A 27990-nucleotide genomic window follows, 5' to 3' on the forward strand; every position below is an offset into this window, starting at 1 on the left:
CAGCTCCAGAGGGCGTGGGGCGACAGAAGCGTGGTAGGACTTGGGTTCAGGCCCATCAGTAGTTCTCAGCTTTCCTTTGGCCAAGACTCCATCACAGAACCCATGGCATCCCAAGTGGGGGCACAGCCCAGGGGGCACACGTGGTGAGCTGGGAGAAGAGCCAGATTCCTGACAGAGCATGCTCCAGAGTCTGCTCTCCAGGGCTGTCCTGCTGGCCCAAGCACTCACCCTTGGGCAGCCAGCTGGGCCTCTGCCCAGGTTGGTCCCAGCTGCACAGGCCTACCACCTCACGGCCACAGCATGAGCTGAGGGGGCAAGGCCAAAGGCTTCTGCCACGGCCTCAAATCACCCAGGCCTCCAACTGGCAGTGTGCAGGTGGCACTGTCCTTCTGGGCCAGCAAGGAGAGGAATAAGGAGCAAAGAAGCAGAGATAGGGCCCTGCCCTGGGTGCCTGCAGCACTTGGAACCATGGGGCTCAGCTCACTCACTGGCTCACACATGTGAACAGACACATGCGCACACGCAACCTCTCACTGGCTCTCAGGAAGCGAGCACTTGCGTGAACATCCAGTCCCTGAAGGTTGAAAGACAGGAAGATGGAGAGTGACAACCAAGGGGGCTGAGGCAAAGGGGAGTGTGTAGAACACTGACAAGGCACCCACATGACAGTCACACTCACACCAGCTGGGTCATCCCTGAGGTCTGGAGGACAAGAATCGGCTACTGCCCAAGGAGTGAGGTGGGGACCCCAGGTGAAGTGCCAGGGCCAGGATCTCATGTCTGGGCCAGTGAGAGCTCCTCCAGGCCCCCCTTTCCAAGCCGGTACCTGGCCAGATCTTTCCTCGTTACCATTCCGACTACCTGTGGGAACAAAGCCAGGTCATGGGAATCCAGTGGCCCCCGCTTCACCTCCGGGAGCATGCGGGGCAGTAGCAATTTGGAGGAGACCCAGAAGTGGGCACACGGCCCTGAAAAAGCTGAGAGCAACTATGCAGGGGTGGCCAGGGCAGGCAGGTCAGAGGGCACAGCCCTCTACCCTCACGGCTCCTCACCTGATTGTGGTTGTCCACCACCACCAGGTGCCTAAGGCCCAGGGCCCGGAAGAGCTTGAATACTCGGGGGAGCGAGGCCTCCTGCAACGTGGGCACAGTTTCAGTTTGCCTGCCGGCCCAGACTGGCCCCGGCTGAGAGCAGAGGCAGTGCCCACCAAGCTCAGTGTCGGCTGCCTCCCATCACACCCACCACTGCCAGGACAGCAACGTGTGTCCTAAACCACCCTTTCTCCACGTGCCTGCTCGCCCACCTCCATTGTGCATCTGGCTCCACAGCCACCCACATCCCCAAACCTTGTCCTGAGTGTAAGGACAGAGCTCTTCCCACTTTTCTGCTGACTGCACCCAAGCCCCTCCTGGCAGACCACTGAAGGCTACCTCCTGACCCCTGCAAGTGGGAATGAGGTACCTGGGGCACTGTGTAGGGGGAAGGGTTCATGAATTCGGAGAGGTCCATGGTGCACTCGCGCTCATCCTGGGACACATGGATGGACTGGATGGGGGGGAAGCGTGGATAGGCATCCCGGAAGTCCTTCAGCCTCAGCCTCCGCTGTACCAGGCCCCTGTTGGACCGCTCAACAAACACCTGTGGGCAGCAGGTGATGGGCAGGGGTAGCACATATCAACACTGCAGCACCCAGCCTGACATCTCCCACCACCTGGAGGTGCCGAGGAGCTTACCTTGTGCTTCAAGAGGACAATCAGCTGGGAGCGCAAAATAAGGCCCTGGAGCCGCACTGACTGCAGAGAACAGACAACAGATGGCTTTGTCCGTGGGCAGCACCCAAGGCCCATGGCCCTGCCCACCTGGCTGCAGGCCCTGCAGAAAGCTCAGAGGTGTGGACGGAAGGGCAGGCAGTATCTCAGCAGCAATTCTAGGACGTCTGCTTGGGAACCTTGGCTCTACTCAGGCTCCCCATCAAGCCCCTCATCAATGTGTGGCCCCTCTACTGGTGCTGGCCTTGCCAAAGACATTACACCTACACAAGCTTGTTAATCCCCCAAACACTTGGAAGGGACAGTGGGAGCCACGACACAGTAAGGACCAAAGTGCCTTGGTGCTGGGGCGACACGCAGACCTAGCCCTGACAAAGTTCTCCCAGACCTGTGGGAGCACGTTACTGGACCGGCCATACATTCTGTCAGGGCCTCTCCTAACATGAACTGCAGCCGCAGCTGGCGCTGCAGTTCAGGGTCAGAGTATGAGATACACGGGTGCACCACCAAACCTACCCACAGGGACAAGGCTCCCACAGCCAGGTGACCTGGCTTCTTTCACAGGGGAATTCTCCCACAAACCCAGACACGGGGTCTCTCCATCCCCACAACCCATACCTGCCCAACATGCCCTGTTTGACAGGTACACAGGGAAGAGGATGGCTTCTCTTTGAGGTCAAGGGAGGCAGGAGCTGACCTGAGGCTACTGGCTCCTGGGAAACAGCACCCAACCCAGGTCTCCCCGCCCAGGTCCTGATACCTGGGTGTCATCAGTGGACTCTACCACGGGGAACCCGTTGTGATTGGACGTCGTGTTGCTGAGCACATCCACGATGATGCCCACTTTCTCTCTCCTCCGTAGGCAGGTGACTGGTGTACTCATTACCTCCCTGTGGAAGAACGTGCACCTCGTTCACTGTCAGCCACATGGAGATTAACCATGTGACCACGGGGGTTCCTGGCAGCCCTTCTACACACCAGCGCTGAAGTTCAGCAGGCACGAAGCCGCTGGACGCAGTAAGCCAGGAGATGGGGATGTAGGAAGCCCAGTGGCTGCAGACCCCAGATGCTGCCTTGGGAGAACTAGTCTTGGGGACACCCATAGCCCTGATACCCAGACGTTGGCACACAGGTGTGTAGTTTCCTTCCTGACCACCCACACTCGCCCTGCCTGAGCATCAGCACCACTCACCGCCCCCAACCTAAGTGTGAGGAGAAAGCTCCAGGCCTGCAGGCCTTTAGCCTAAACCAAGACAGGGGAAACGTGATACCTGGCGGTGAGCGAGTGCGAGGTAACCGGGGCTTCCCAGTGCAGGAAGGGCACACTTTGTAGCTGGATGTGCATGTCGTACAGGCCCTGAGGAGGGGCAGGCATCATGCACAGTGGTGACGTGGGGGCAGGGTCCCAGGGCACAATGACCAGCCGCCAAGGGAGCAATCCAGGGAGGGGTCCCAAGTGCACTGTGCCTACCACCAAGGCAGAAGCTGTCTGGGGGATGGTTTCGCAGGGGCTCCCTTCTTGCCACTACTGCTACAGAGCCCGAGTCCCCACATTCTCAGGATCTGAGACCACGGCATGGGGATGGGACCCAGAGCAAAGCTGAGGGGCAGGCCAGCCTTTCCCCACCAGCTGCACCTCAATGAAGATGTCTCCTATGATCTTGGCGGTCATTAGGACCAGCATGATGGGGAAGCCGTAGGTCACGTTGCTGGTGGCCTCCATCATGATAACTGTCAGGCTTAGTGTCATCCTCACGATCCCACCTGCCCGGGTAGGGAAAGGTGGGCTGGGGTGAGAAATGGGTGGTCCCTGTAGGCCACTCCAACCGGCCCCTCCCTTCGCTCCTGCCTGCCCAAGTTCTGTGTACAGGGCCTGGCCCCACCCACTCAGGGCCCAAGCGCACCCTTAGGGAGTGGTGGATGACACTAAATTGAATACCCAGCCTTCAATGAGGCGCCTCCCTCTCCTGACCTTGGGATGCCCTCCTGGCAGACAGGACTCACCCAGCTGGGCAGCTGCTCCCATCAGGGCATACTTGCCGGGGTCTGCCCAGATCTGCAGGGATGACATGAAGGTGACATTCAGTGGCACCTCCTTCCCAAGCCCACCATGTTCATGACACTGCCAGAGCCCGCCTGGGCCCAATAACTTCACATGCAGGAGCGTGTGCAGACATGTGCAAAACAACCTACACTTCCTCAGAAACAACGCAAGTCAGGAGTGGCCAGATCCAGGATGCTCTGGCTGGGCCATGCTGCCTGCAAATGCTGGCGAACTCAGCAACATGAGACAGGAGGACACCCTTGGCATTCGGAGGAGGGAGAGCTACACACAGGTGCGTGCAGGGGTGGGGGACAGCACGGTGTGTGCAGTAACTGTCACCTGTGCAGAATGCCTGCACCACCCGAGGGAGCACACGAAGGAATAAAAATTTGACATGCACTACAGCACGATAAACCCTGGAAAATGCGAGAGAAGTCAGACACAGATGGTCACATGGTGCGTGACTCCACTCACACGAAGCAGCAGAACATGCCAGGTCCACCGAGACAGAATACAGACAGCGTGGCCGCCAAGGGCTGGACAGGGGCGTGGCAGGGAATGCTAATGGGGAGGGGTTTCTTTTGGGGGTGATGAAAATGTCCCGAACCTACATAGTAATAATGGTCTCACACACTGAACACACCAAAGAACCAACGATTTATACTTTTAAAGGATGGATTTATGGTGTGGATCACGCTGTAATTAGAAAAACACAAAACGCCGCATCTGACAGGAAACCTGAGACCCGAGAACAGCGTGTCCCAAGTCTGGTTAAGGGGGGCTGAGTAGTGGGACAGTGTGGGAAAGACTCGGCTGCCAGTTCACAGCTTTTTAAAAAAACTTATCTGAATAAAGAAGAAAAGGGAATAATGTAAAATTAAAACCAACTGCCCATGCAGGCAGGCGGGAAGGGGGAGGTCACAGAGGCCGAGTGGCACGAGGCCGAGCCTGTGACACACGCAGCCAGCCACCCCTTCTGCAGCCTGGGTGCCCACCCAAGGGCACCCAATCCTTCCATGTCATCTTCCTTCACCAAAACCCCGAGTGTGTCTCTTTGGTATCATCTCCAGACCACACACAGAGACAGCCACACTAATGGCGTGGGGCTAGCGCACAGCAGCAGCCAGAAAACTAGGGTGGAGTAAAATGACCAGAGGCTCTGATGTGCTGACCACCTGCACCGGGAGCCCAGCGCTCCAACTCCCCCCGAGCCCAGTTCTGGTCCTGCGTGTGTGGCGCACAGAGACTCCCACTTACCGCGGCCCCGGTGAGGTAGGACAGCGAGATGCCGAAGAGCCGACCCCAGGCAGCCCCAATGAGCAGGGATGGGATGAAGACACCGGCGGACACTGTCAGCCCGTAAGTCCAACAGGCCAGGAAGAAGTAGACGAGTGTGAAGAGGCCGAGGGTCACAGGGTTGTAGGAGCCTAGCAGAGAGGGGCTGGCCAGGGCCTGTCACACAGCCTTGTGCCCAAGCAGGTCTGTCCATCCAACTACCCACCCGGTTGTGACCTCTAGGTCACATCCTGACCCCTACACACATGATGAGTTCCCTGAAGACCCCCCCATTTTCTGAGGCCAGAGCACCAGGTTTTGGAGGCTGGGTCCTCTGAGCTGGGAGGATGGTTACCCCACCCAGCCAGGGAAAGTGGGGCCCAGCGCCTCCAGCAGGACAGTGACCTGAGGTCAGGAGAACATGTCCGTCAACGTCTGCGTGCAAACAGTTGGCATCACAGTGCAGACCACTGGGGGTCAGGGGAGAAAGGGCACCAGCCACATTCTACACCAGGTAACTTCCAGATGCAGGAAGACACCAAGCAAACCCTGAACTAGCACATCGGGAGGCCTAGTGCCAACTGCTGCCTTCGCTCAACGCTTTCTAGAAAGAGCTTGGCTTTGCCGCTCATTTACATGCCTTTCTCTTAAACTTTGTGGGTTCCTGTCACGTGCACAGAGGGTTGGGACCAGGAAAGTCCTGGCAGCCTCATCTGTGACAGAAAACCACTGGAGACAACCTAAGGTCCCTGAGGCGGGACAATGCCACGGAGCGGCACAGCAGAAATGCCTGATGCCATCTGCTCTGGCTTGCGTGCTCAAGGGTCTGTGGGCTGCTGCAGACCAGGCCAGAGTGAGCGGCGCCCCACAGGGATGTGCGTCCGACAGCACCAAGCACAGGCACGCACCTGGGGGGTCATGGAAAAGGCCAACCACGCTCTTCTCTGGAGTGTTGAAGAAGGCTGCAGCCATTGAGTTGTACTCGCCATCTGCACAGAAGAGCTGCAAGGTTGGGAGAGAGAATGGGCCAGTGGAAGGGGCAGTTCTGGCCAGCACCAGCGCCAGCCACATGGCAGGATGGGGTGGGGTTGCTGCCTCAGAGGGGAGGCAGGCTACAGTTCTCCGGTCCATACCCACAGCCCCCACTTCTGAAGTCCTCCGTGGCCTTGTCAGGCTGCCGTTTTGAGAGGAAGACTGGGTGAGACTCCAGCTCCACCTAACAGCCAGTTTTCCTGGCACCCAACAGGCTGCCTAACCCCCTCAGGAGGCGTGCCAGCCTATTCAGCCCAGAGCTCTGGAGCTCTGCTGTGTCAGCTGTCCCCCTGCCAGGAGAGGGGAGTGCTTCTCCTCGGAGGACCTGTCCTGGTCCCTGCTGGGTGAGTCCAACCTCCTACCTGGAGCGGGTAGGACACGGAGCTGCCCTGCAGGGGCTGGCAGTCCCGAGATGAGTAGATCAGCACAAAGGCGACAGTGGCTGTGACGGCGGCCACCAGCATGGCCTCAATCACCTGGAGGCAGGGCCGGTGGATGTACCTAGAACAAACATTGGGATGAACCAGGCCTCCAGACACCTGGGCAGTTGCCACAGCAACCTAAGCCTGTGACTCACTGAGAGCCACTGACACAACACCAATTAGAAGGGTGACACAGCACGTTCAAGCACCAGTCCACCCAGACTCCTGCACATCCTCAGATAGCCCCCCTGCATGCTCTCTAACACATTTAAGTTGGTGCAAGAGGATGAGGAGGAAGTGTTCCCCAAGCCCAGAATCTGTGCCCACAAACTCCAGTAACGGCTGTCCTAATGGCAAAAGCAGCCGTGCCAGCTGACTGTGCCGTGGGTCAAGATGGCCCTGGGTGGGCCAGGCCCAGGCCAGGATGCACAGGCAGTGCCTCCCCAGCCAGGCCTCTCCTAGCCTTACCCCACCTGTCCCCAGGCCACATACTAGTCTGGCCCCTTCATGCACAGACCAGAGAAATTCAAACCAGCGTGGGGCATTCTGTGTGGCCCTGTGGGCACACAGCCCACAACATGTACATTCTCGCTGGGGCAGCAAAACAAGAGGTTTCTCACCTGATTCGAAACATCGTCAGCCAGTAATTCAAGGCATTGAACACAGCCCCAAGAACACCACCTGAGATCGGGAAGGAGCCACGTATAAGGAACACGAAAGGAGGATGGAGGCTGTCCAGGCAGTAGAGGGCGGAGGTGGGGACAGGAGGAGATGGTGGTCTGTGGAAACACCTGTCCTCCACCGCCGCACCCTGGTGGACAGACAGAGGGGCTTATTTCTGAAAGGCTTTGCCTTCCTTTCAGGGAAAAGGCTTTCACTGAGCAGTGAGCGCTGTCCAGGGCCTAGTTGACTTCTTACACGGCTTTCCCAACGGAGCCGAGCTCCGGCGTCCCTAAGGTGTGGACTTCCTCCCCGGGTGGCCCTGAAGCAGCGAGCAGAGTGTAGGGGCTGCAGCCCTCTCCAGCCATCTCAAATCGCGGCCAGGCCTGGAGTCCCACAGGCCCTGACCATATCGCCTGCTTCGCTCCTGCTGGGAGGTGCTGGCTGCCACCTTGAGCCATGGGGAAGTGTGGGGCCAGGAGGGTTGGTGTCCTGCTTGGGATGGCCCTTACCCACCACTCCCATGGCGATGAAGATGGGGATCTCATGGATTGTGTACACCATCGTCTGTGCAAAAGAGAAGAGCAGATGCTCTGTGAGGAAACGTGTCATCAGCTTCTTGCCACTCAGACCAGACTCGAGGCCTGGAGGTGCTACACATCTGTCTCATGCATGGGAACAGCTCGGCACTTTCACACAGCGCTGTGCAGGCCCCACAGGAAACACACAGGGGATTTGGAGCAGACTGTGTGACTTCTCACACGGGCTGGTCTGCAAGGCGCTCAGAGGCCCTGTGAAGTTTTATCTTTGTAAGGCTTTCACCTGCTCCTCACCCAGGTACCTGTCCACCTGAGAAGGGGGATGGCTCGAGCTCTGACAGAGGAGCGTCAGGAGGGCAGGAGGAAGAATCCAAGGGACACCTCTAGTGACCCAGACAACCCCAAAGCTCCAACGTGTCCGTGTGCCAACATCCTGGGAGTAAGTGTTCTGGGAGCAGGACCCCCTTGCAGTGCGCGCTGCCTGCAGTGCGTGCACCAGGCCTCCCTAGGGACCTGGCCTGCTCCTGCTCGCCCTCCGTAAGCTGGGGTGTGAGCAGGCCCCACAACGTGTCTTAATGTCACTGTCTATCGATCCGCGGATGGCTGAGATGCCCCTGGAGCGCCCCCTGGGTTAGGATGCCCTCACCCTACCCTGTACTGCCCAGTTGGATGTGTGTTTCCCTAGAGCACCTCTGGTCCCTGGAGCTTATTATTATTGTTTTTAAAGATTTTATTTATTTATTTCTAGAGAGAGGGAAAGGGAGAAAGAGAGGAAGAAAACATTGATGTGTGAGAAATACATTGATCAGTTGCCTCTCACACACCCCCAACTGGGGACCTGGCCTGCAACCCAGGCATGTGCCCTGACTGGGAATCAAACTGGTGACCTTTTGCTTTAAGAGTTAACGCCCAGCCAACTAAGCCATGCCAGCCAAGGTCCCTGGTGCTTACAAACAAGAGCTCAATTTCACAGCAAAGAAATGGAGTTTCCCAGAAGTCCAAGTTCTAGGGCTGACCCTTAATATATAGCCATGGCCCCACACCAAGAACCAAAAATAGCAAGCGGGACACATTACCTCCGTATCAAATCTTCCAAAATTGATGAGGCCTGGGCTGGACAGGTCCCAAATGTTTCCATGGTAAATGCTTAAGACAAAGTTCAGTGTGAAGGTGGAAATCATGGAAGCAAAGAACTGTGGGCACAGAGACAAGTGAGTACCATCAGAACAGTGCCGACCCGGATGAACCCCTGGAGTCGGGGGGACTGCAAGAGAGGGGGCTGCCTCTGCTCCTGTCATTCAGGAGGCCCCTGGAGGCCCTCCAAAGGTTAAGGGGAAGGAATCTGGAGCCTCAATGGCCAGGCCCCTCAAGGCTGGGTAAGCCAGGCGAGTGTGGAGCCTCTAGCTTTTGCTGGATGAGTCTGGGGCCAAGCTGGGATGGAGCTGAGGGAAGAAGGTATGCAAGGTTTGGGGGTTCCCAGTGCGGCGTTGGAAGAGCAGGTAGAAACAGTGACGATGACTGACAGAGGAAAGGCAGGTGGTGAGAGGAGGCAACACCTCCGGGTCAAGTGAGGCACCGCGATGGGCCATGATGACCCACAGGGGGCGTGGCTCTCACCACGACGCAACAGGAACCTCAGGTAAGGGCTCCCAGGTGTGGACCCAGAGCATGGTGTCCACTGGAACGGAGAGGCCACTGAGGTCAGATGTGGGTACTGCCTGACCTGGGGAGAGGCGCTGTCTGTGGGCACTTACAATTCTCCATGTCAGGAACTGGTTCCAAAAGGAGGCACCTTCCTCCAAGCTGAAGAGGACCCCACCTGGAATGCAGCAGCCCAGCCCTGAAGTTCCTGCCCAGGCACAGGGAACCCACGCCCCCAGCCTCTTGCACCCTAGCCCCAGGGCACCAAGCCCACATCAGAGGCAGCCACGGGGCCTCTCCGGAGGCAGCCCACATTTTCCCCACCACCCAGCACCCAAGTCTGCAAACACCTAGACTATTCCCTCACATGGCAGGGACGGCCTGGCTCCTGACTTGTTGGACCAGGCAGGGCCCCTACTCACCCACTGGGGCCCCAAACGCAGCAGACACCCCAGCCGCAGCTCCTGCAGAGACGAAGTCCCGCTTCTCCGTATCTCTTCGGAAGTACTCGAAGATCTGATATGGGAACAGAGCAGACAGGGACAGGGTCTTCGCCAGCTTCTCCAGGGGCACTTCTCACAAAGGCAGATGATTGGCTAGAGGCCACGAAGGCAGGGGCCAAAGGGAGGGGGACAGAAGGAAGGAAGGAAGAGACGGGGGCGGGGAGGAAGTGGGCGCAGAGAAAGGGGGTCCCTAGACAGTCAGCTCATCAACTACCAGACTCACAAAGACTGAAGAACCAAAGAGGCAACGAAACAGAATTCCCTCGCATTCCAACCACAAGAAAATAACTAGAGGTCCATCACACCAAGAATTAAACTTTATGATCTGTGCAAGAGACACGTTAAAAACCCAAAACTCCACCAAAAGACCTAACAAAAACTGAATAAATGAAAAACTTAAGCGTGTTCTTGATTTAAAAAGTCTCTGTTCTGTAAAAACGTTAACCGTCTCTAAATTCATATATAAATTCAGTGTGATACCCATCAAAAGCCTGGTGCTTTTTGGGTGAAACGTGACAAGTTATTTTGAAGTGTATCTTAAAAATTTAGCATCTTTAAACTGTAGGCAGGTCATTCCTGACCTTTCTAGGTCATCCAGCCCTTGGAGAAGCTGTTCACAGCTACAGACCATTCCCTCAGAAAAATGTACTTCCACACAACACACTGAGAGTTAGGTTCCGAGCAGGCTCCTAGGGTGGGCCCCAGGAGAGCTGCCCAGGACAGGCCACTGAGGGGACGGTCCTGGCAGAGCACACCCATACAGAGCAGGAGAGACCCTGCTCTTTGACACATAGTTACCCTCATCCTCAAAATCTGTATCAGAAGAGAGCTCACCTTGAAATCTCGCTTCAGCGACGTTGACCTCCCCTGGGAAATCCCAGCTGCAATCACAGAGCCCGAGTGAATCATCGGCCCCTCCTGGGAAGCACAGGACAGCTCACATCAGGCGAGTTTGGGGAAAACATGGGTTATAGAGGGACTCGGGCCAAAGTGATGCCCCTCAGGCTCCATTACCTTTCCCACGGCCAGTCCTCCCACCACGGACAGGATTACACCAGACACTTTGATCACCAGGGTCTGCAATACAAAGGAAAATGTATCAAGTCTCTGATTAGAAGCCACACACAGTCTGAGAACCTGAGCCACAGTACTGCACACGAAGCAATACCAATAATGTAAACATCCCAGCACGCATGAGTGACAAAGAGGGCACTCAGAAGCACCAGCAAGACCCTCCCCTTGAGGTCATGCTGCTCCCCCATGTGCCTACCACCACCACGCTCCTGGGCTGTCAGGCCCCCAGGAGCATCTGCTCCCCACACAGGGGCAGGGGAAAAGCACTGGCAAATCTCAGGCTGAGACAGGCAGATTGAATCACGGAAATGGCCACAGGAGAAAGCCTGACTTCCCAGCCCCCTCAGAATCAGCATGTCATCAAGAACATTAAGCATAATGAGTATTAAGAAAATTTTTGACAAGTGGAAAATGTGCCTCCCCTCCAAACACAGGCACTCTCCTCCTGGAGCGTTAACCACCATGGAGAACTCACACACAGCTGCGAATACAGCACGCGCACCACTGACATCCTGCTGTGTGGTTTAAAATGCGCAGAGGAAGTTTTTACCACTTTCCAAAGAAAGTTTACATAAAATCTGCTGGTACATCTAGACACAGGCTTGTCAGCGGCACATAGAACGGGTGTAGGTGAGTTCTGGGGGTGCGGGTGGACGACAAAAGGCTTCTAACCCAGCACAGAACCCCCACCGTGAGCACCATGCTCCCAACCGAGGCTTGCCTTCTCACCTTGAGCCGGACTACATGGGGGATTTTCACTCCATTGAGGAAGCACTTGATTTGGGGAATCCCGCTGCCAGCAGCGACTGGCTGGAAGGAGAGAGAAGTGAACACAGAGCTGGTCAAGCTGAGTAGCCATAGGCCCAGGGAGACTCAGCCTCATGGTGCTCGAGACGGGGAGAGGGGACAACATGGAACTGGAACTGGATAGGACGGCTGCCTGGAGAAGAGGCTTCTCACCTCTCCCCACCCCAGATGTAGAATGACCACTGAGGGGTGCAAATATTGTGGGATATGGGAGGGTGGGGAATGGAGATGGCCAGGGCCTCCCAACGGGGAGGGAGGCAGGGGAGGCAGGGGGATGCTCTACGACTGATGGGAGGTACATATCATGTATCAGCTGAAAGGAATCAGAGTTCCTTGAACTCCCTGGGGGAGCACTGCACCCCAGATAGAAGCTTCTAGATGCTTTCCCCTCTTCTTTCCAACACCTCATGACAAGGGAAGAGGCAGGCCATAGGAAGGGCTTCTGGGAGAAGTCCTGGAATGATGGGCCCCTAAGCGTGTCTGATCCCCTCAGGTGGGGGGTGGGGGGTGGGAGGGTCCTCTCCACCTGGACCACTGGGTTGGGTCAGCCCTGCAAACCTTAGGGACCCCCTAGACATGGGTTGTGTGCTTTCCCCCACGGTCCTCGCTGTGAAAGGTGCTGGGCAGGGAGGCCCAGATACATGTTCTGTTCTCACTGAACTGTTCAACATCTGTGCCAGTGTGACTACGCAAACCTCACTGGCAGAAGCTGCAATAGGTGAGCTGGAGGAGCTTCCACCACCCAGGGCTCCCTCATGGCCATACCTCTATGAAGGCAACAATCACGGAGCCAACCAGCACGAACGCCGAGTTCAGTGTGGCCCACAGCAGGAGGGAGAAGGACAGCCCCCCTTTCTCTGTGAATTTATCAATATCTGGGTTCATCAAGGAAGACTATCAGCTTCACCACCTGAGGTGCCACACCCCCAGCCCCACCACACCTCTGTCTACCTGCACATCTCAATGACATCCCACAGCCCAGCAAGAGATGCTACCCGCCCAGGCCCACCTCTCCCAGCTGGAGAGCAAATACCCAGAGACGACTCCCGTCGGGCCCGCTCTGGGTGGCTGGCCACTTGTGGGACCCTGTGCTCTGCTCTGAGCTCTACCTGTCTGTGCTGCCCACCTCCTGGTAAGGATACTGTCCTTGACAACCTTGTATTTCAGGCCAGCCAAGTTCTCCACCATGATGTCGATGAAGCAGGCCACGAGCCCCGTGAGGATCCCTATCATGGCGCAAATGACCCAGCGCTTGATCTCTACTGTCCGGAAGGCCTGCGGGGGAGGTGCCAGCCATAGGCAGGCACAGTGGCAAGACATCAACCACAGGCTGCTGTGCCGACAACATGACTGACCTGGCATTCCACAGGCCGCCGCTGCCATGCACAGTGCGCTGCACTCCGCATCCCCAAGTCCATGAGGGCAGCCTCTGGTCAGTGTCTCAGAGACGATGGAGCGCTGGGGTTGGGGGTTTGTGCGTGGACCTTCCCAACCAACCCGTAATTAGTCACTGACATTCTGGATGCTGTAGCTGGTATGTCTAAGACCAGCCTTCTTTGTTGTATCTGGGATGTGACACAACACCCTTTCCCGTACCAGGTGTTGGGTGACACAAACCAGATCCCACAGTACAGGGACTGAGGACAAAGGGGAGAAAGAAGGGCACACATCGCCATGCCCAGGTACTAGAGGAGCATCAGACCAGCCCCTGGGTCAGCAGGGCAGTGCCCAGGCTCCAGCCCAGACTCACCATGTGGTTGATACGCCTCTCCTCCTCCAGGAACAGCTGGTTCTCACTGTTGTCATAGTCCAAGCTCTGTAGACCAGGGTGGCAGAGACAACACAATGACCAACCTTGATGTCCCAGGTTCATGCCGGGCAGCTGGCAGGCATGAGGCTGGAGAGGGGAGGAAGTGCCTGGGGCTGCATGGGGCAGGGGCACCCAGGGAGGAGGCCCACCTCATATTTGAGGGACAAGAGCTTCTCGTTGTGCGGGATCTCCTTGGGGAAAGGGTGAGAAGGGTCCTTCTCCTGCAAAGGAAGAGGCAGAGCCGGGCACTGACAACCTAGCACGTTGAAGAATGAAGCAAAAATGAGGAGAGGATGGAACACATGTCCACTCATCTCACAAAGCCACTACTCTCCTGACCCCAAAGCTAGGCATGGACACCAGGAGAAAGGAAACCCACTACAAATGCACATCTCTCGTGAACAGACACAAAGTTCTCAACAGGACGCCAGCGGGTTGGATCCCGCAACACACCAGGAATGCAAGGGTGATTTAACACCTGAAAATCAATGGGAGAATATATATTTTTAAGATTTTATTTATTTATCTTTAGAGAGGAAAGGAAGAAGAAAAACATCAATGTACGGTTGCCTCTCGTGCGTCCCCTGCTGGGAAATGGCCCGCAACCCAGGCATGTGCCCTAACTGGGAATGGAACTGCGATCCTGTGGTTCGCAGGTCTGTGCTCAATTCACTGAGCTACACCAGCCAGGGCTCAACAGGAGAATATATTTTTGGTCTTTGTACCAATTCCTGGCACCTGGCTCCTAAAATCCTGGGCATCTCTGGGTGCTGTCTTTTGGGAGCTAATGAGATAGAGTGAAGATGGCAGTTCCTAGGCTTTAGGATGGGAGCTGCCTGCCAGAGATGTGTGATTAGAGGATAGGAACTTTCAGTCCTAACCTCCATGGAGGGTAGGGCTGGAGACGGAGCTAATCACCAATGGCTTAATCAGCCTGTGTAACGGAACCTCCATAAAAACCCTAAGTGGCCCTGGCTGGTGTAGCTCAGTGGATTGAGCGCGGGCCTGCGAACCACGCAATTGCAGTTTGATTCCCAGTCAGGGCACGTGCCTGGGTTGCAGGCCAGTTCTCAGCAGGGGACTCACGAGAGGCAACCATACATTGATATTTCTCTCCTTCTCTCCTTCCCTTCCCCTCTAAAGATAAATAAATAAAAATCTTTAAAAAAAACCCCAAAAAACAAAAACCCTAAGTGAAGGGCTGGGGAATCTTTGGACCGGTGAGCACATGAGGCGCTGGGAGGCAGCGCTCTCGGAGAGGACACAGCGCTCCCACCCTTCCCACACCTTCCCCCTGCACCTGCGGTCTGCATGCGGTCTGCTCTTCCCCCGGTGTGTCCTTTTGATAGGTCAGTAAGTGGAAGTGAAGCGTTTCCCCAAGTTCTAGGAGCCCTTCTAGCACATCATGGGACCAGAGGAGGGGGTCATGGTAACTGCAATCTATTTTTTTTTTATTTTATTTATTTGTAGGGAGAAGGAAAGAAAAGGAGAAAGAGAGGGAGATATGCTGATAATGTACAAGAGATATATGAATCGGTTGCCTCTTGCACACCCACAAGTGGGGACCTGGCCCACAACCCAGGCATGTGCCCTGACTGGGAACTGAACTGGCTACCTTTTGGTTCGCAGGCAAGCACTCAATCCAGTGAGCTACACCAGCCAGGGCAAGGGAACTGCAATTTATACCTTGTCAGTCACAAGCACAAATGACTACCTGGACCTATGACTGGGTCTGAAGTGGGGGTGGTCTTGACCAAACCCTCAGCCCATCGGGTCTGTGCCAACATCACACAGTCAGTGTCTGAATGAACTGACTTGCACGACACCCAGGTGCTATCTGGCAAATAGAATTGGCTGGTGTGAGGAAAAACACCCACACATTAAGTATTAGAAGTTTGTGAGTGAAAAGTTTAATACCATTTTAATAGAATAAAGGACAAAATACACATGATCTCAATAGACATAAAAAAAGCATCTGACAAAACTCAACTTCTCTTCATAATTAAGACACTCAACAACTAGGAATAGAGGGAGTTTCTTCAACCTGCTAAAGGTAGCAACACACTCAATGGTGAAAGACCGAGCTTTCCCCCAAGATCAGGACAAGACAAGGAAACTTCCTCCTGCCACTGCTATTCAGCCTTGTCCTGGAGGGTCTACGAGAGCAATTAGGCAAGAGAATGAACTGGAAGGCATTCCGATTGGAAAGGGAGAAGTGAAACTCTCTATCTGCAAATGGCATGATCCCACATGTGGAAAATCTCCCCAAAGTCACTGAACACGGGTAGAATTAAGAGGCACTCGGTGAGACTGAAGCATCAGCACACAAACGCTCAGTGCGCTTCTACACTCTGGCACTCAGCGACTGAAACGAGATTCAGGAAACTCTCCTCACAACAGCACAAGAAGTAAAATACAGGACATAAAGTTTATTCCTAAAATTCATTTAACAAAAGTGTAAGATTTAGCCCTGGCTGGTGTGGCTCAGTGGATTGAGTGCCAGCTGTGAACCAAAAGGTTGCTAGTTTGACTTCTGGTCAGGATGCATGTCCAGGTTGCGGGCCAGGTCCCCAGCTTGGGGTGTGTGAGAGGCAACCAACTGATGTTTCTCTTGTACATTGATGTTACCCTCCCTCTCTTTCTCCCTCCCATCCCCCCTCTCTAAAAAAACAAAATAAAATCTTTTTTAAAAAGTGTAAGACTTGTATGTGGAAAATTATACAACATTGTTGAAAGGAAGGAACTGAAGACCTAAATAAATGGAAATATTCTGTATTCATCAGAAGACTTAATATTAAGATTCAACATAATTCCTGCATAAATTCCCGCTGGCATCACTGAAGAAACTGACAAGCTGATCCTATAATCAATATGGAAATACAAGGGATCTCGAAGAGACACTGCCATCCAACTGACAGATGAAGCCCACAGAAAAAGGCATTCTGGCCTGAAATACCAGGTTGTCAAGGGTGGTATCCTTATTTGAAGGTGCCCGACACCGACAGGGTAGAAAACTCTAACATCCTGACTTCAAAGCTACAGCTGTCAAGACAGTTGTGTTGGCTCAAGGACAGACACCGAGATTAATGGCAAGCAATTGAGAGTCTGAAATAAACCCTCACACATTTATGGTTGATTGATTTTAGACAAGAGTGCCAAGACAGTCCAATAGGGGAAGCATAGTCTTTTCAAAGACTGCTACTGGGAAAACTGGACATCCAAGTGCAAAACAATGAACTTGGACTCTTATCTTACATCTGCACAAAATTAGTAAAAAATGCATCAAGATTTAAAACTATAGAATGTTTCAAAGAAAACACAGGAACAAGTCATTATGACCTTGGACTAGGAAATGGTTTCTTAGATACAACAAAAGCACAACAGAAGAAAATAAATAAACCAGGCTTCATCAAAATTAAAGGTTTTTGCCCTGGCTGGTATGGCTCAGTGGATTGAGTGCAAGCCCATGAACAGAAAGGTCAGCGGTTCAATTCCTGATCAGGGCATGTGCCTGGGTTATGGGCCAGGTCCCCAACTGGGGATATGTGAGAGGTAACCAATCGATGCATCTCTCACACACTGATGTGTCTCTCCCTCTCTCTACTAGTAAATAAATCAAATCTTAAAAAAAAACAAATAAAGGCTTTTGTGCTTCATAGGACAGCATTAGAAAGTGAGAAGCCACCCACAGAACAGGAAACAGTTTCTGTGTAATCATGTACCTGATGAGCAATTTGTGTCTAAACTATATAAAAGTGTATAAAAACTCTTGCAGCTCAATTATAAAAAACAAATATCTCAAGTAAAAATGGGCACAGAATCTAAACAGATATTTTTCCAAAGAAAACAAAAGGACCATCAGCACATGAAAGATGCTCAGCATCACTGGAAATGAAAACCAGAACCGTCAGATACCCGAGGAAGTCAAATGCGAGATTGGGGGAGGGGCTCAGGAAATGTTCCCCTGGCAGCTGCTGGACCGTCTGGCCCTGACACAGGGGCAGAAGAGGACATCACCGCTGTCCAGGGACCCCCACCCTGCGATGCCCACCTTGCCCCCAAGGGCCCTCCTCCAGCCTACCTGGGGTCCACCTTCCACCCACGGCACCTGCCCCCTGGCCTGCTTCCTGCATCTACACACAACATGCTCAATCAGCGTTCTATACCTCTCACACACCTTCCCTGTCTCTGTTCATCTGTCTTGGCCTCAGGGAACCTGGTCCCTTGAAACCGTATTCCCTGGTTACCCACGATCTGCTCATCCTGTCTTTCAACTCTAGATGGCCCGTCTGTCTCCAAGCTCTGTATGGCCTGCCTGTGTCTGTCCCTAAGCTCTGCAGAGAACGGCCCACGTCTTTCCCAGAGCCCTACACAGCCCTCTCCACATCCACCATCCTCCAGTTTGGCATTTACTGTCTGCCCTCTGCTAGGCTGCAGCTCCACACAGCAGGCCTCGTCTTTGCTGGGGATAAACAGGAATGATTCCCACTCACTGGGTCCAGAAGCTCGTCGTCCAGCTCCATGTTGCTCGTCTGTCCAATCTGGAAAGATGCCGAATGAGGTAACTGGAAACAAAAGAGAAATGACAGGGCCCTTAGCCACAGGGCCATCAGCACCCCACCAGGAGAACCTGGCCTCATCTGTCCCTGCATGGGGAGCACAGACCCAGACCTGCTGTGTGGGATGACAGCAAGGCCAGTGCTGGACCCAGGCCTGCCCCTACCACCTGCAGCCTGTCCCCAAGAGGTCCAGCCGTGGAATGGGGAACTGGGCCTTCCCTACCTCAGAGGCCCTGCCCTCCCTTGCTCTAGGGCACTTCAGGGATTAGATATCTGCCGGCCACCAGAACCTGGGGCTGCAGGCAACCATGCTGATATCCTTCTGACCAAAAAACATCAGGCACTCTGGGTTCTTTCCCTGGGAGCTTTTATGTCATTGCCCCCCACCCCGTGTCCCCATCATGAAATCAAGTGGTTCTGCCAGGGGGTGCCTGTCACAGGCCTCCAGGCCAATTCCGCAGACACCTAGTCTGAGCCACCTCCTCCCCCAGGGCAGGAGCGCCCTCAGAACCCAGAAACCTCCCACTTCGAAGTGGGGCCACATCCAGGACCCAGGGCACAGGTCAACCACAGAAGACAACCAGGAGCGTGACTCCTCTCATACCCACTGCTGGGGCATGGCAGAGGTCTAGACTAGGAAACAAAACACAGGTATCAGTTCATTTTCATTTCAGAGAAACAACAAATCATGTTTTAGCTTCAGTATCTCCCAAATATTACATGGAACGTACTTGAACTCAAATATGATTCACTGTTTCTCTGCAATGCAAATGCAGTTGGGCGCGCTGCATTTCACCTGGCAGCCCTGCACGCAGCAGGGAAACAAGCAGCCAGGACAAGAACTTATTCTGCTGCACACTCAACAACAGACATGCAGCCAGAGTGCACTGTGACTCTGCTACGGAACGTCGGCAGTCAGGGGAAACGACCTGTGCTGCCTCGAGCGGCTACTTATGGGGGGGACAGGGAAAGTGAGGAGCACTATGGGGATCAAAGGACACTGACTGATTGGAAGGTAGGGGTGTCTGAATCCCCTGGGACTGCTGTAAACAATTACAACAGATGGGGGGGGGCTTGAATAGAGAAAAATTTATTCATTCCCAGCCTGGAGGCCAGAAGTCCAAAATCAAGTTGTCCACAGGAAGCATTCCCTCTTAAGGGTGATGAAGAGGCTCCTCCCTGCCTCTTCTAGCTTCTGATGGGTGCAATCCCTGGCATTCCTTGGCCTCTGGCCATGTCACTCTAATTTATGCTTCCGTAGTCACACAGCCTCCTCCCCGTGTGTGTGTGCCCAGATTTCCCTTTCCCTATGAGGACACCTGTCACTGGTGTCAGACTTTGCCGGCTAACCTCATCTTAACCTGATCACATTTGCAAAGACCCTACTTCCATGTGAGGTCCTGTGCACAGGTTCCAGGGGTCAGAAGTGGACAGTCGTTGGGCAGTAATATGTGAGATTCGTGTTCCACTTGCACAACTGCGCACTTTTCTCTACGTACATATACTAGACATCAGTAGAACAGGTGATTAATGAGAGAACATAGTTGTTCTCTCTTCTAAAAACAATTGGCATTCCCCTCCAAATGCTGAATCTGATGAGAAAGGCAGGCAGAGGGGCCAGACCCCTGGCTGCTGCGCTGGCCCAAGAAGGGATCCCAGTTGAGAGTAAACTCGAACCATGAGGTAGCCTGGCACTGGCTGCAGTTCCCATCTCCAGACAGAACATGTGATCTGGAAGCATGCATGGCTTGCAAGCCCGAACACAGCAACACCAAATACGCCTCCTTGGGGAGGCACCCACACATGTAGACCAGCCAAGCAGATGGGACACAAAGATGGACAGACTCAGCTGAGCGATGCCCAGGCAGCACTGAGAGTCGGACTGTGAAAAGAAAATGGGAACACCGGCACCGCCATCCACCAACAGAGGAAGCCCACAGAAAAAGGCGTTCTGGTCACTTTCATCTTATTTGTCACTGGTCGTAAGAGCAGCTCAATTATGTCAGACAGTTATCCCCCCCACAAGGCTGTGGCCCAGAGTCGGGTACCACAGAGCATTTCTTCTGACGTTTAAATAGTTTCTGGGGACAGGCTGTGACCTTGCACACGGCCTAGACAGACAAGGGACAGGACTCACTCATGCAGGGGACCAGGGTTCCTCAGCACCTGGCCTTGAAAAAGCCAGACGAGCACAGGGCGCCAGCACCCTGAAAGCATGTGGACCAGGGGGACAGGCTGGAGAGGGAGGAGGCTGGGCCCTCTCCCCGCTCCACATCTTCAGGGTTTCATTATTTTTTTTTCTGAACTTTATGGGCATGTTTTAGCAACTATCTCTTGTGATGAAAAAAGACATTTACTTATACAGTTCAACAATTTATGGGGTGTTTTATCTGTTTCCTTGCCATGTCCTCCCTTTTACCTGCCCCCCTGCCCCCACTCCTGACCTTCAACACATTTGTCGTCTTTGTCCATGAGCTATGCACATGTTCTTTGGCTGATTTTCCAGTCTCCCCCGCCCCCCACTCTGACAGCTGTTAGTCTATTCCACGTATCCAAGCCTCTGATTTTATTTCATTTGTCAGTTTATTTTGCTCAATAGATTCCACATATGAGTGAGATCATATGGTATTTGTCTTTCTCTGACTGGTTTATTTTGCTTAGCATAAGAGACAATGGCTGCTGCCTGGCCTCTGGAGTTTTGTGTAGGAGGAAGCTGTGCCCAGGCACTCGTCCTGACGCTAGACACTTCAGTTTCTCCCCATACACCACTGCCGCCCTTTGAGCTGCTGAGCCAGTGCTGCAGCCCAGAGGGAGTGAGTCTGCGTTAAGTCCTAAGTCCACTGTGGGCCCTTTAGGAGGAAACACGAGAATCTGTACTTTCTTCTGCCGCCCCAACCCCCACTGGTTTTTACAGGTAGAAGTTATGGGGACTAGTCTTCCTGGCATTGGGAACCCTGGGTTCCCAACGGAAGGTTCCCTTCCTGGAACCCTGGGTTGGGCGGCATGGTGTGGGGCCGGGATCCCTCACTCTTGAGATATGCCTCCCAATTTTTATGCACCACACATGGGTGTGGGACCACCTGTTCTGCATCTCTGTCCCTCCTAATGGGTAACAACATATGAATGGCCATTTGAATGAATGTGACTTTTTTAATTCCTTGGTTGTGGGACTTCCATACAGCTTGATTTTTTGACGATTCCGGGTGATATGTTTTGTAGTTTAGTTGTAATTTCTGCTGTGGTTGTGCAAGAAGTCGAGCCATGTTTACCTATGCCTCCATCTTGACCAGAAGTTCCTTTTCTTTTCTTAAATACAAGTTGAATACTTGTTCTTCAAACTACTGATATGCACAATATCCTGGCTGAAATCTTCCAGGGCAGGATGCTGAGTGAAAGTAGCAATGCCCAAAGATTTACATATTGTGCAGCCCTACCGAGCTGACATTGTTGAAATGTCAGGCCTGGAGGGATGAGAGCCTATCAGTGGGGGCTAGGGTGTGCGGTATAAGATTAAAACAAGGGCATCTTCCTGGTAATGGTCATGCTCTGCACTTTGACTGCAGCAGCGCTCACAAGGATCTACACAGGTGACGCAACAGCAGAGAACCACGCGCCTCGCTGATGCCGATGCCTGGTGTCGCACTGCACTGACGTTATATACAATGGAACCACTGGGGGAAACTGGGGGAAGGTGCGCAGGCCCTCTCGGCACTGTCTTTCAACTTCCTATAAATCCACAATTATTAAAAGATTTAAAATATTTATACACAAATGGGACTACATCAAACTGAAAAACTTCTGTGTGTCAAAGAATGATACACAAAGTAAAAGGACAACCTACAAAATGGGAGAAAATATTTACAAATAATAGGTTTGACAGAGTTAGTAGTCAGAACATATAAAGAACCTGTACAATTCAATAACAACAACAACAAAAACCTCTAACCAGATTAAAAAATGGACAAAGGACTTGAATAAACATTTTGCCAAGACATACGAACGGCCAGTAAGCACATGGAAATGGGCTCAATATCAGTAATCACCAAGGAAAGGCAAATCAAAGCTACGACGATACCATCTCACACCTCTGAGGATGGCCAGAACGAAAAAACAGAGGATAACGCGTCAGGAGGACGCGGAGTGCAGGAGCTGGAACCCAGTTCGCTGTGGGTGTGGATGCAAAATGAAGCGGGTGCTGTGGGAAAGTATGGCAGTTCCTCAAAAGGTTAAAAAGAGAACTATCATACAATCCAAGAATTCCACCTGAGTCTACACCCAAAAGAACTGAAAGCAGTGTTTCAAAAGAGATGTTTGTACACTCATTCTCACACTAACTCTCACAGCAGCTAAAATGCAGAATCAATACAAATGCCCATTGATGAGGAAGGGATAAACCAAATATGGCATATACATACATGGGAGTATCATTTGGCCTTAAAAAAACGGAAATTCTCCATTTTGTTACAACATGGATGAACCTTGATGACATTAAGGGAAAGGAGCTCTTTTCTTTCAGTCACAGAAAAACAGAAAAACTGTATGATTTCCACTTATCTGCAGTCCCTGGAATAGCTGAACTCACAGGGACAGAAAATGGAATGGCGGTGGCCGGGGGGAGGGCAGGGAAAGCTCGTGTTTACCGGGCATAGTTCAGCCCTACGAGATGAAGAGTTCCGGGGACGGATGGGGGTCACGGCTGCACAGCGGTGGGAATGCATTCAGCGCCACTGAACTGGATTTAAACATGGTTAAGATGGTCAGTTTTGTTTTTTGACCACAATTAAACCAAATTTTAAAAACAAGTTAAAGGTTATTTGCCGTCCCACTCTGCATTCTAACATCCTCCAGGGTCCATGCTTAGCACTGAAGACACAGGGCTGCCACAAACAGGGCTCACAGTCAAAGAACATAAGTTTCCCACAACAAGCGAGTGTCAACTATGAGACTTGAGCTCAGTGGGTGGGTGACTAGGAGGCATGAGGCTGAGACCTAACGGAAGAAAAGGAGCAGGTTGTATGGGGGGGGCAGTAGAGTGGGAGCAGCCTCACTGCTGCCCTCTCTGAACACTGTGGCCTCTGCAGAGGGGGTCGGGGGTGCCTCTCAAGACCCTCTGGTTAGGCCTGGGGTCATTCTTGTCCCTCAGCTCTCTGCTCTGTCAGGCTGTGTGTCCTTGCCTGCTTCCCCAGATTGAACTGCCTGAGGTAGTGACTGTGCCTCACCCACACTGGTCCCCAACAGGCACCCTTGGGGAGAGAGCAGGGTGAATGGCCTGGACCCTACAAAGTGGTGCTGCGGAGTGTGGATAAAAGATGGACAGGACAAGGACGTCGGGGCAGAGGACTTCCTAGAGCGGCTCTCCTGGTAGCAGCTGCCGCCTAGAGAAAGGCGGGAGCTCACTCTCGATGAGCAGAGCCCAAGGAGCTAGATGACAAATGATGGGCGGGCAGCTTCCCTGCAAAACCCCACCTCCCTGGCCTGCAGAGATGTAGTCTGTGGCACAGGGTCACCAGGGCAAGGCCCAGTCCCATGAGTTAACCCCAGTTCCCAGAGAAGTAAGATCCTCAGAATGATTCTGAACACCCACTAGGAAGTCTCAGGCAGAGTTGCCCAAAGCAGAGGTCCCTGGAAACATCCTGCCTTTACAGCCACTGAAAATACCCAGCCCCTGCCCCAGAGCACCTGTTTATGGCTCAGATTTCCCCCTATAAGTTCCTAAAACAGTTCACTTCCTATTGCTGACACTCATGACCATGACTTGCTGGCTGACCTCACCCTCTCTGTGTCCCAGCAGCAGACAGGAGATAACTCGTTGAATAACCAACAAACCACAAAAAAAGGGACAGCAACCTACAGGTGGCTCTGAACAGCCTGGTCCAGGATGGACAAAGGCTAAACTCAGGCTGGTCCAGGCCCACCCTGCCCAGGGTTGTGTCTGCTCCTCACCGGGCACTTAGCAGCCTCACAGGGGAGCCGCTTGGCCTCCCTCCGTCCAAAGCAGCTACTTCAGGGGAGTGGCAGGCTGTGCCCATGCTGAGGCGGTAACAATACCACGGTCCAACTCTGAATATCCTGCAATAAACCTTCAAGGGCCAGGAGGCTGTAAGGACAAGCTCTTGTGTCCAACTCACTAGAACATTCCCATAGGGAGGCTGTTGGCCCAGGTCTTCACTTTAGTTCAAATGCCCCTGGACCGAGAGGCACTTATAAACTGCCTTCTGCTGTGGCACTAGATAGGGTGCACAAACCTAACCACGAACTCAGCCTGCTGGTCCAGACCAGGCCCTCCCTGCAAGAAAGCCAGCAAGGAGGAATCTGTCAGCTGCCAGTGGAGTTTCACCATAAATGGCAATTCAAAGACAATCACTTTTGTGTAGCTGCTCTTAAAGCCACCTAGAGTGACTAATGTTTACTGTTTTGTGACAGGCACTGTGCTCAGTGCTGCACAACTATTAACTCCTTTGCAGATGAGGTACCTGGGCACCTGGTCCAGAGCACTGCTCCTCACACAAATGCTTCCAGTCCCCTCTTTGCACCAGTCCTCACAAGGTAGTCTAAGGATCCTTTAAGACCTGAATTTCCAGCTTCCTGCAGGGCTCTCCCGGAGATAAAGCAGCTGTCCCCTGCCAAGCCTCAGCTGGCATCTCACTCCAGCTTCCACTTCCCCATTCCAATTTACTTTCCGAACTCTTCGGGGTCTTAAACACACATCCCCTTATCCTTTCCCATCTGCCGGTTTGCCTGAGGATCTTGCACTCTTCAAGACTGGACCTAGATGTGACCTCTCCTGCCCTTGGGGACCCTTACACAGACCTTGCAGAGCACCTGCCTGCTTCTGCATGAGTCTCGTGCTAATAGGAAGCTGCTTCACACACCCATGTCCCAGGAAACTGCATGCAGGCAGCAAAAGTAGGTGTGTTATAAATTATTGAAAAAATTGTAAAAGCAGCTATTCAGTTGTTATTAAATGCAAACAGACAAACATAAAAGCTTGCAAAGACCCAAGGGAATGATTTTTAAGGGAGGAGATCAACAGTGTTCTTCAAAAAAAAGCCCACCCGTGTACCTAGTAGCAAAGAGAAGTACAAAAGCACGACCCATTCATTCAGTCCTGTGATAAACCCAAATTTAACCTCAAAGTTTCCAATCTCTTTACCAGTCAATCCTTAAAGCTAGTTTATGTAGACTTCAGATAACTTTCTTTTCAAAGAGGAAAAAGGAACAAAAATGTTCCAAGAAAATAACAAAGCACCCACATCCCCATCACCCCAGATCTACTCCTTTAGCCCTGACACAGAAACATTTCAGTAGATCTCTCACAAATGGAGCTGAGAAGCACCCGACTAGCGAAGGGCAGGCTTGGGCCTTTGGGCCAGTGAATTTCCAGGGGACTGGTGAAATCTAGCAGTAAGTTCTAAAGAAACACCTAATGTCCTTCTTAATCCTTAAACACTTCACACTTATTTAAAGGACCGATCTAGAACAGGAGGTCAAAAGTAAAGAATAATCAGAAGCCCAATCAACAAAAAGTTCCTTAACTCAAAACTAACACAACACACAGATACAACTTAAAGGAACAAACTGCATCACTGACTGACATGCAGAGCACCGCCCTGACTCGCCCTGACCTGACTGCATCAAACTGCTGCGGGAAACTAAGTTCAAGTACTTGTCATTTCTGAGATGGCCCTGAAGTCCATACTGATCCCTGCAGAGAAGGGTGGCAGAGCTCCTCGGCTCACTGCCAGAGTAAACTCTGTACCCCAACTGCTAAAAATCTCCTGGGAATTGTTAAAAGAGTAGCTTATGAGGCCCTGGCTGGTGTTGCTCAGTGGATGGAGCGCGGGCCTGCGAACCAGACCATCGGGGTTCGATTCCCAGTCAGGGTACATGCTTGGGTTGCAGGCCAGTTCCCGGCAGGGGCCAGTTCCCTGCAGGGGATGCACGAGAAGCAACCACACATTGATGTTTCCTTCCTCTCTCCTTCCTTTCCCCTCTGAAGATAAATAAATAATAAAATATTAATTTAAAAAAACACAAAAAACCCACTAAGTTAAAAAAAAAGAGTAACTTATGTTTTTATCACAATTTTGGGGATCACCTGAGCAGAATTCCATTTGCCTTCCCTTCAAAGTCATTTTAGAGGAAACTGTCAGGAAATAAATAAGCTTCATGCTGTCAAGGACACGACGGCAAATGGGCTAGTCTGAAACACCCCAGTGTAATGGCGAATTCCACCTGCTAACTAGATAGATCCCTGCTGGGCACCTGACCCAGAACTTCTTCCCAAGACTCTAGAATCAGGGCCTAGGTTCTGATGTCAGCTTTGTCATCTGCCAAGCGAGACCCTGGTAGCGTTCCCGAACCCGTCCGCGACTCAACTTCCTTGTCTTTATAATGGGGATGAACCACCCGAGTAAGGTATTCACGGAGTCCCCAGCGAACGCTCTGGTGGCACCGGCACTGCGCAGCCCACGCCAGCGCCGTCCCGGCAAAGTGCCACCGCCCGAGGACCCTGGCCTGTCAGAGCCTCAGACGCCCCACTCGCAGCGGCCCCCGGCTACGCTCTTCTGTGTGCGCGCTGCCACGGCGAGACGGGCTCCCGTGAGAAGGGAGACTGTGAGGCGCGGACCCAGGGCTGGCGCAGGTTACCAGGAGGACGCCTCTTTCCACCCCGCCGCCCGGCTCTGCGCGTGGCTCGTAGGTTTTGGAAGTCTCTGCGGGCCGGGAGGCCAGGCGCGAGGCCTCAGTCTACCGTGAGCTTCTCACCCGGCGGGCAGTCGCAGGTCCGGCCCCGTTCAGCAGCGGCGTGCCCTCCTCGGCCGACGCCCCGGGCCGTGCCGCCCTCCGCAACAGCGGCGCCGACTCATCGTCATCCTGGTCGCGGCCGGACCAAGACACTTTCTTGGAGACGTTGGCCATGGCCCGCAGCCTACTGGTGTTTTTTCTCGTGACCCGCGCTGAGGCCACGTGACCCAGGGCAGCGGCCGCGTGACCTTGGTACCCGCCACGTGACCACGAGTGGTGGTGACTGGGGGCATTGCAAGGCCTTCTGGGAGTTGTGGTCCAAGTGCCGCGAGCGGTGTGGCAGGCAGGACCGGGCACTGCAGCAAACTGGGTCTGGAGTTCTCGTCAGTGGGCCTTGCCCTCATGTGTGAGAGCACAGGTCCGCTGGAGGAACTTCAGTCTGTCCTCATAGGTCTAGTCCATCAGATCCAATCACGACATAGCACCCGGAGTCTACACTAGAAGGAAGGGAGGAAAAGGGGAAGTGGGAAATGAGTACTCCTTCTTTGCAATATGGGGTGGGCCCCCCCAAAAACAATACCGGAATTATCTTCTGATGGGTAGCCCCTTTTAGTACAGGCTTCCCTTCTAGGTGAGTGTTCTAGGAACCCATCCATACCAGCGTAGCAACTGGCATTGTTGTGAAATTTTTTTTCTGGAGACTCTCAAGGCATTTGCGCATTTCATGATGGGTGATTTCTAAGCATGCCTGCCCACACCACACGTTTAGTGTTAAGCGGTTTTTGACCAGAACAAGCTTGGCCCTCATGCCCAGCCATCCCCGTTTACCCATACAGCCTGAGCAACTTTTGTTTGTTTGTTTCCGGGGTGAAAAGAGTCCTCAGAGGGCAATGTCTTGCTGATGTGGAAGAGGTAGAAAAAAATGGCAGAAGCACTAAAGGGCATCAAAGTTACTAAGTTTAAAAACTGTTTTGAGCGGTGGGGGGAAAAAGTCTCGATAGGTATATTGCATCAAATGGAGAATAATTCGAAGGTTTTGATGGTGACCGAAGTTTAAACATGTAAAACTAAATACACAATTTCGTATAACTAAATTTGATTTTGGGGGTC

At 53.1% G+C, this 27990-nt stretch overlaps 1 protein-coding gene across 2 annotated transcripts; it reads right to left on the minus strand.

Moving 5' to 3' along the window:
• Positions 1-240: 240 nt before the first annotated feature.
• Positions 241-27099, minus strand: CLCN7 (Cl-/H+ antiporter 7). Of its 2 annotated transcripts, XM_037034414.1 has the most exons (25): positions 26902-27099; positions 18070-18141; positions 13726-13797; positions 13517-13582; positions 12909-13041; positions 12532-12641; positions 11689-11769; positions 10900-10962; positions 10720-10803; positions 9805-9898; positions 9496-9560; positions 8818-8934; positions 7715-7769; positions 7163-7223; positions 6483-6621; positions 5997-6090; positions 5071-5240; positions 3774-3825; positions 3406-3533; positions 3041-3126; positions 2530-2659; positions 1734-1793; positions 1462-1638; positions 1053-1133; positions 241-861 (listed from the first exon to the last, which is right to left on the minus strand). In XM_037034414.1, the coding sequence occupies exons 1-25, from the start codon at positions 27052-27054 to the stop codon at positions 775-777; spliced, it is 2430 nt and encodes an 809-aa protein (XP_036890309.1). In that variant the 5' UTR covers positions 27055-27099; the 3' UTR covers positions 241-774. The 2 variants fall into 2 exon arrangements, with proteins under 2 accessions (XP_036890309.1, XP_036890311.1); XM_037034416.1 differs by lacking the exon at positions 18070-18141.
• Positions 27100-27990: the final 891 nt, after the last annotated feature.

The sequence above is a fragment of the Sturnira hondurensis genome, unplaced genomic scaffold (genome assembly GCF_014824575.4).
Source record: "Sturnira hondurensis isolate 20B ecotype Veracruz unplaced genomic scaffold, ASM1482457v3 Scaffold0022179, whole genome shotgun sequence".
NCBI lineage: Eukaryota > Metazoa > Chordata > Mammalia > Chiroptera > Phyllostomidae > Sturnira > Sturnira hondurensis.

What these genes read in the sequence shown, in the direction of transcription:
- CLCN7 (XM_037034414.1), bottom strand. Translation starts at nt 27,054, where the DNA reads ATGGCCAACGTCTCCAAGAAAGTGTCTTGGTCCGGCCGCGACCAGGAT. An exon ending in TCGCACTCGCTCACCGCCAG is followed by an intron (nt 2,660 to 3,040) that starts GTATCACGTTTC and finishes GTTCTTCCACAG; the next exon opens with GGAGGTAATGAGTACACCAG. An exon ending in AGTCCACTGATGACACCCAG is followed by an intron (nt 1,794 to 2,529) that starts GTATCAGGACCT and finishes TGTTCTCTGCAG; the next exon opens with TCAGTGCGGCTCCAGGGCCT.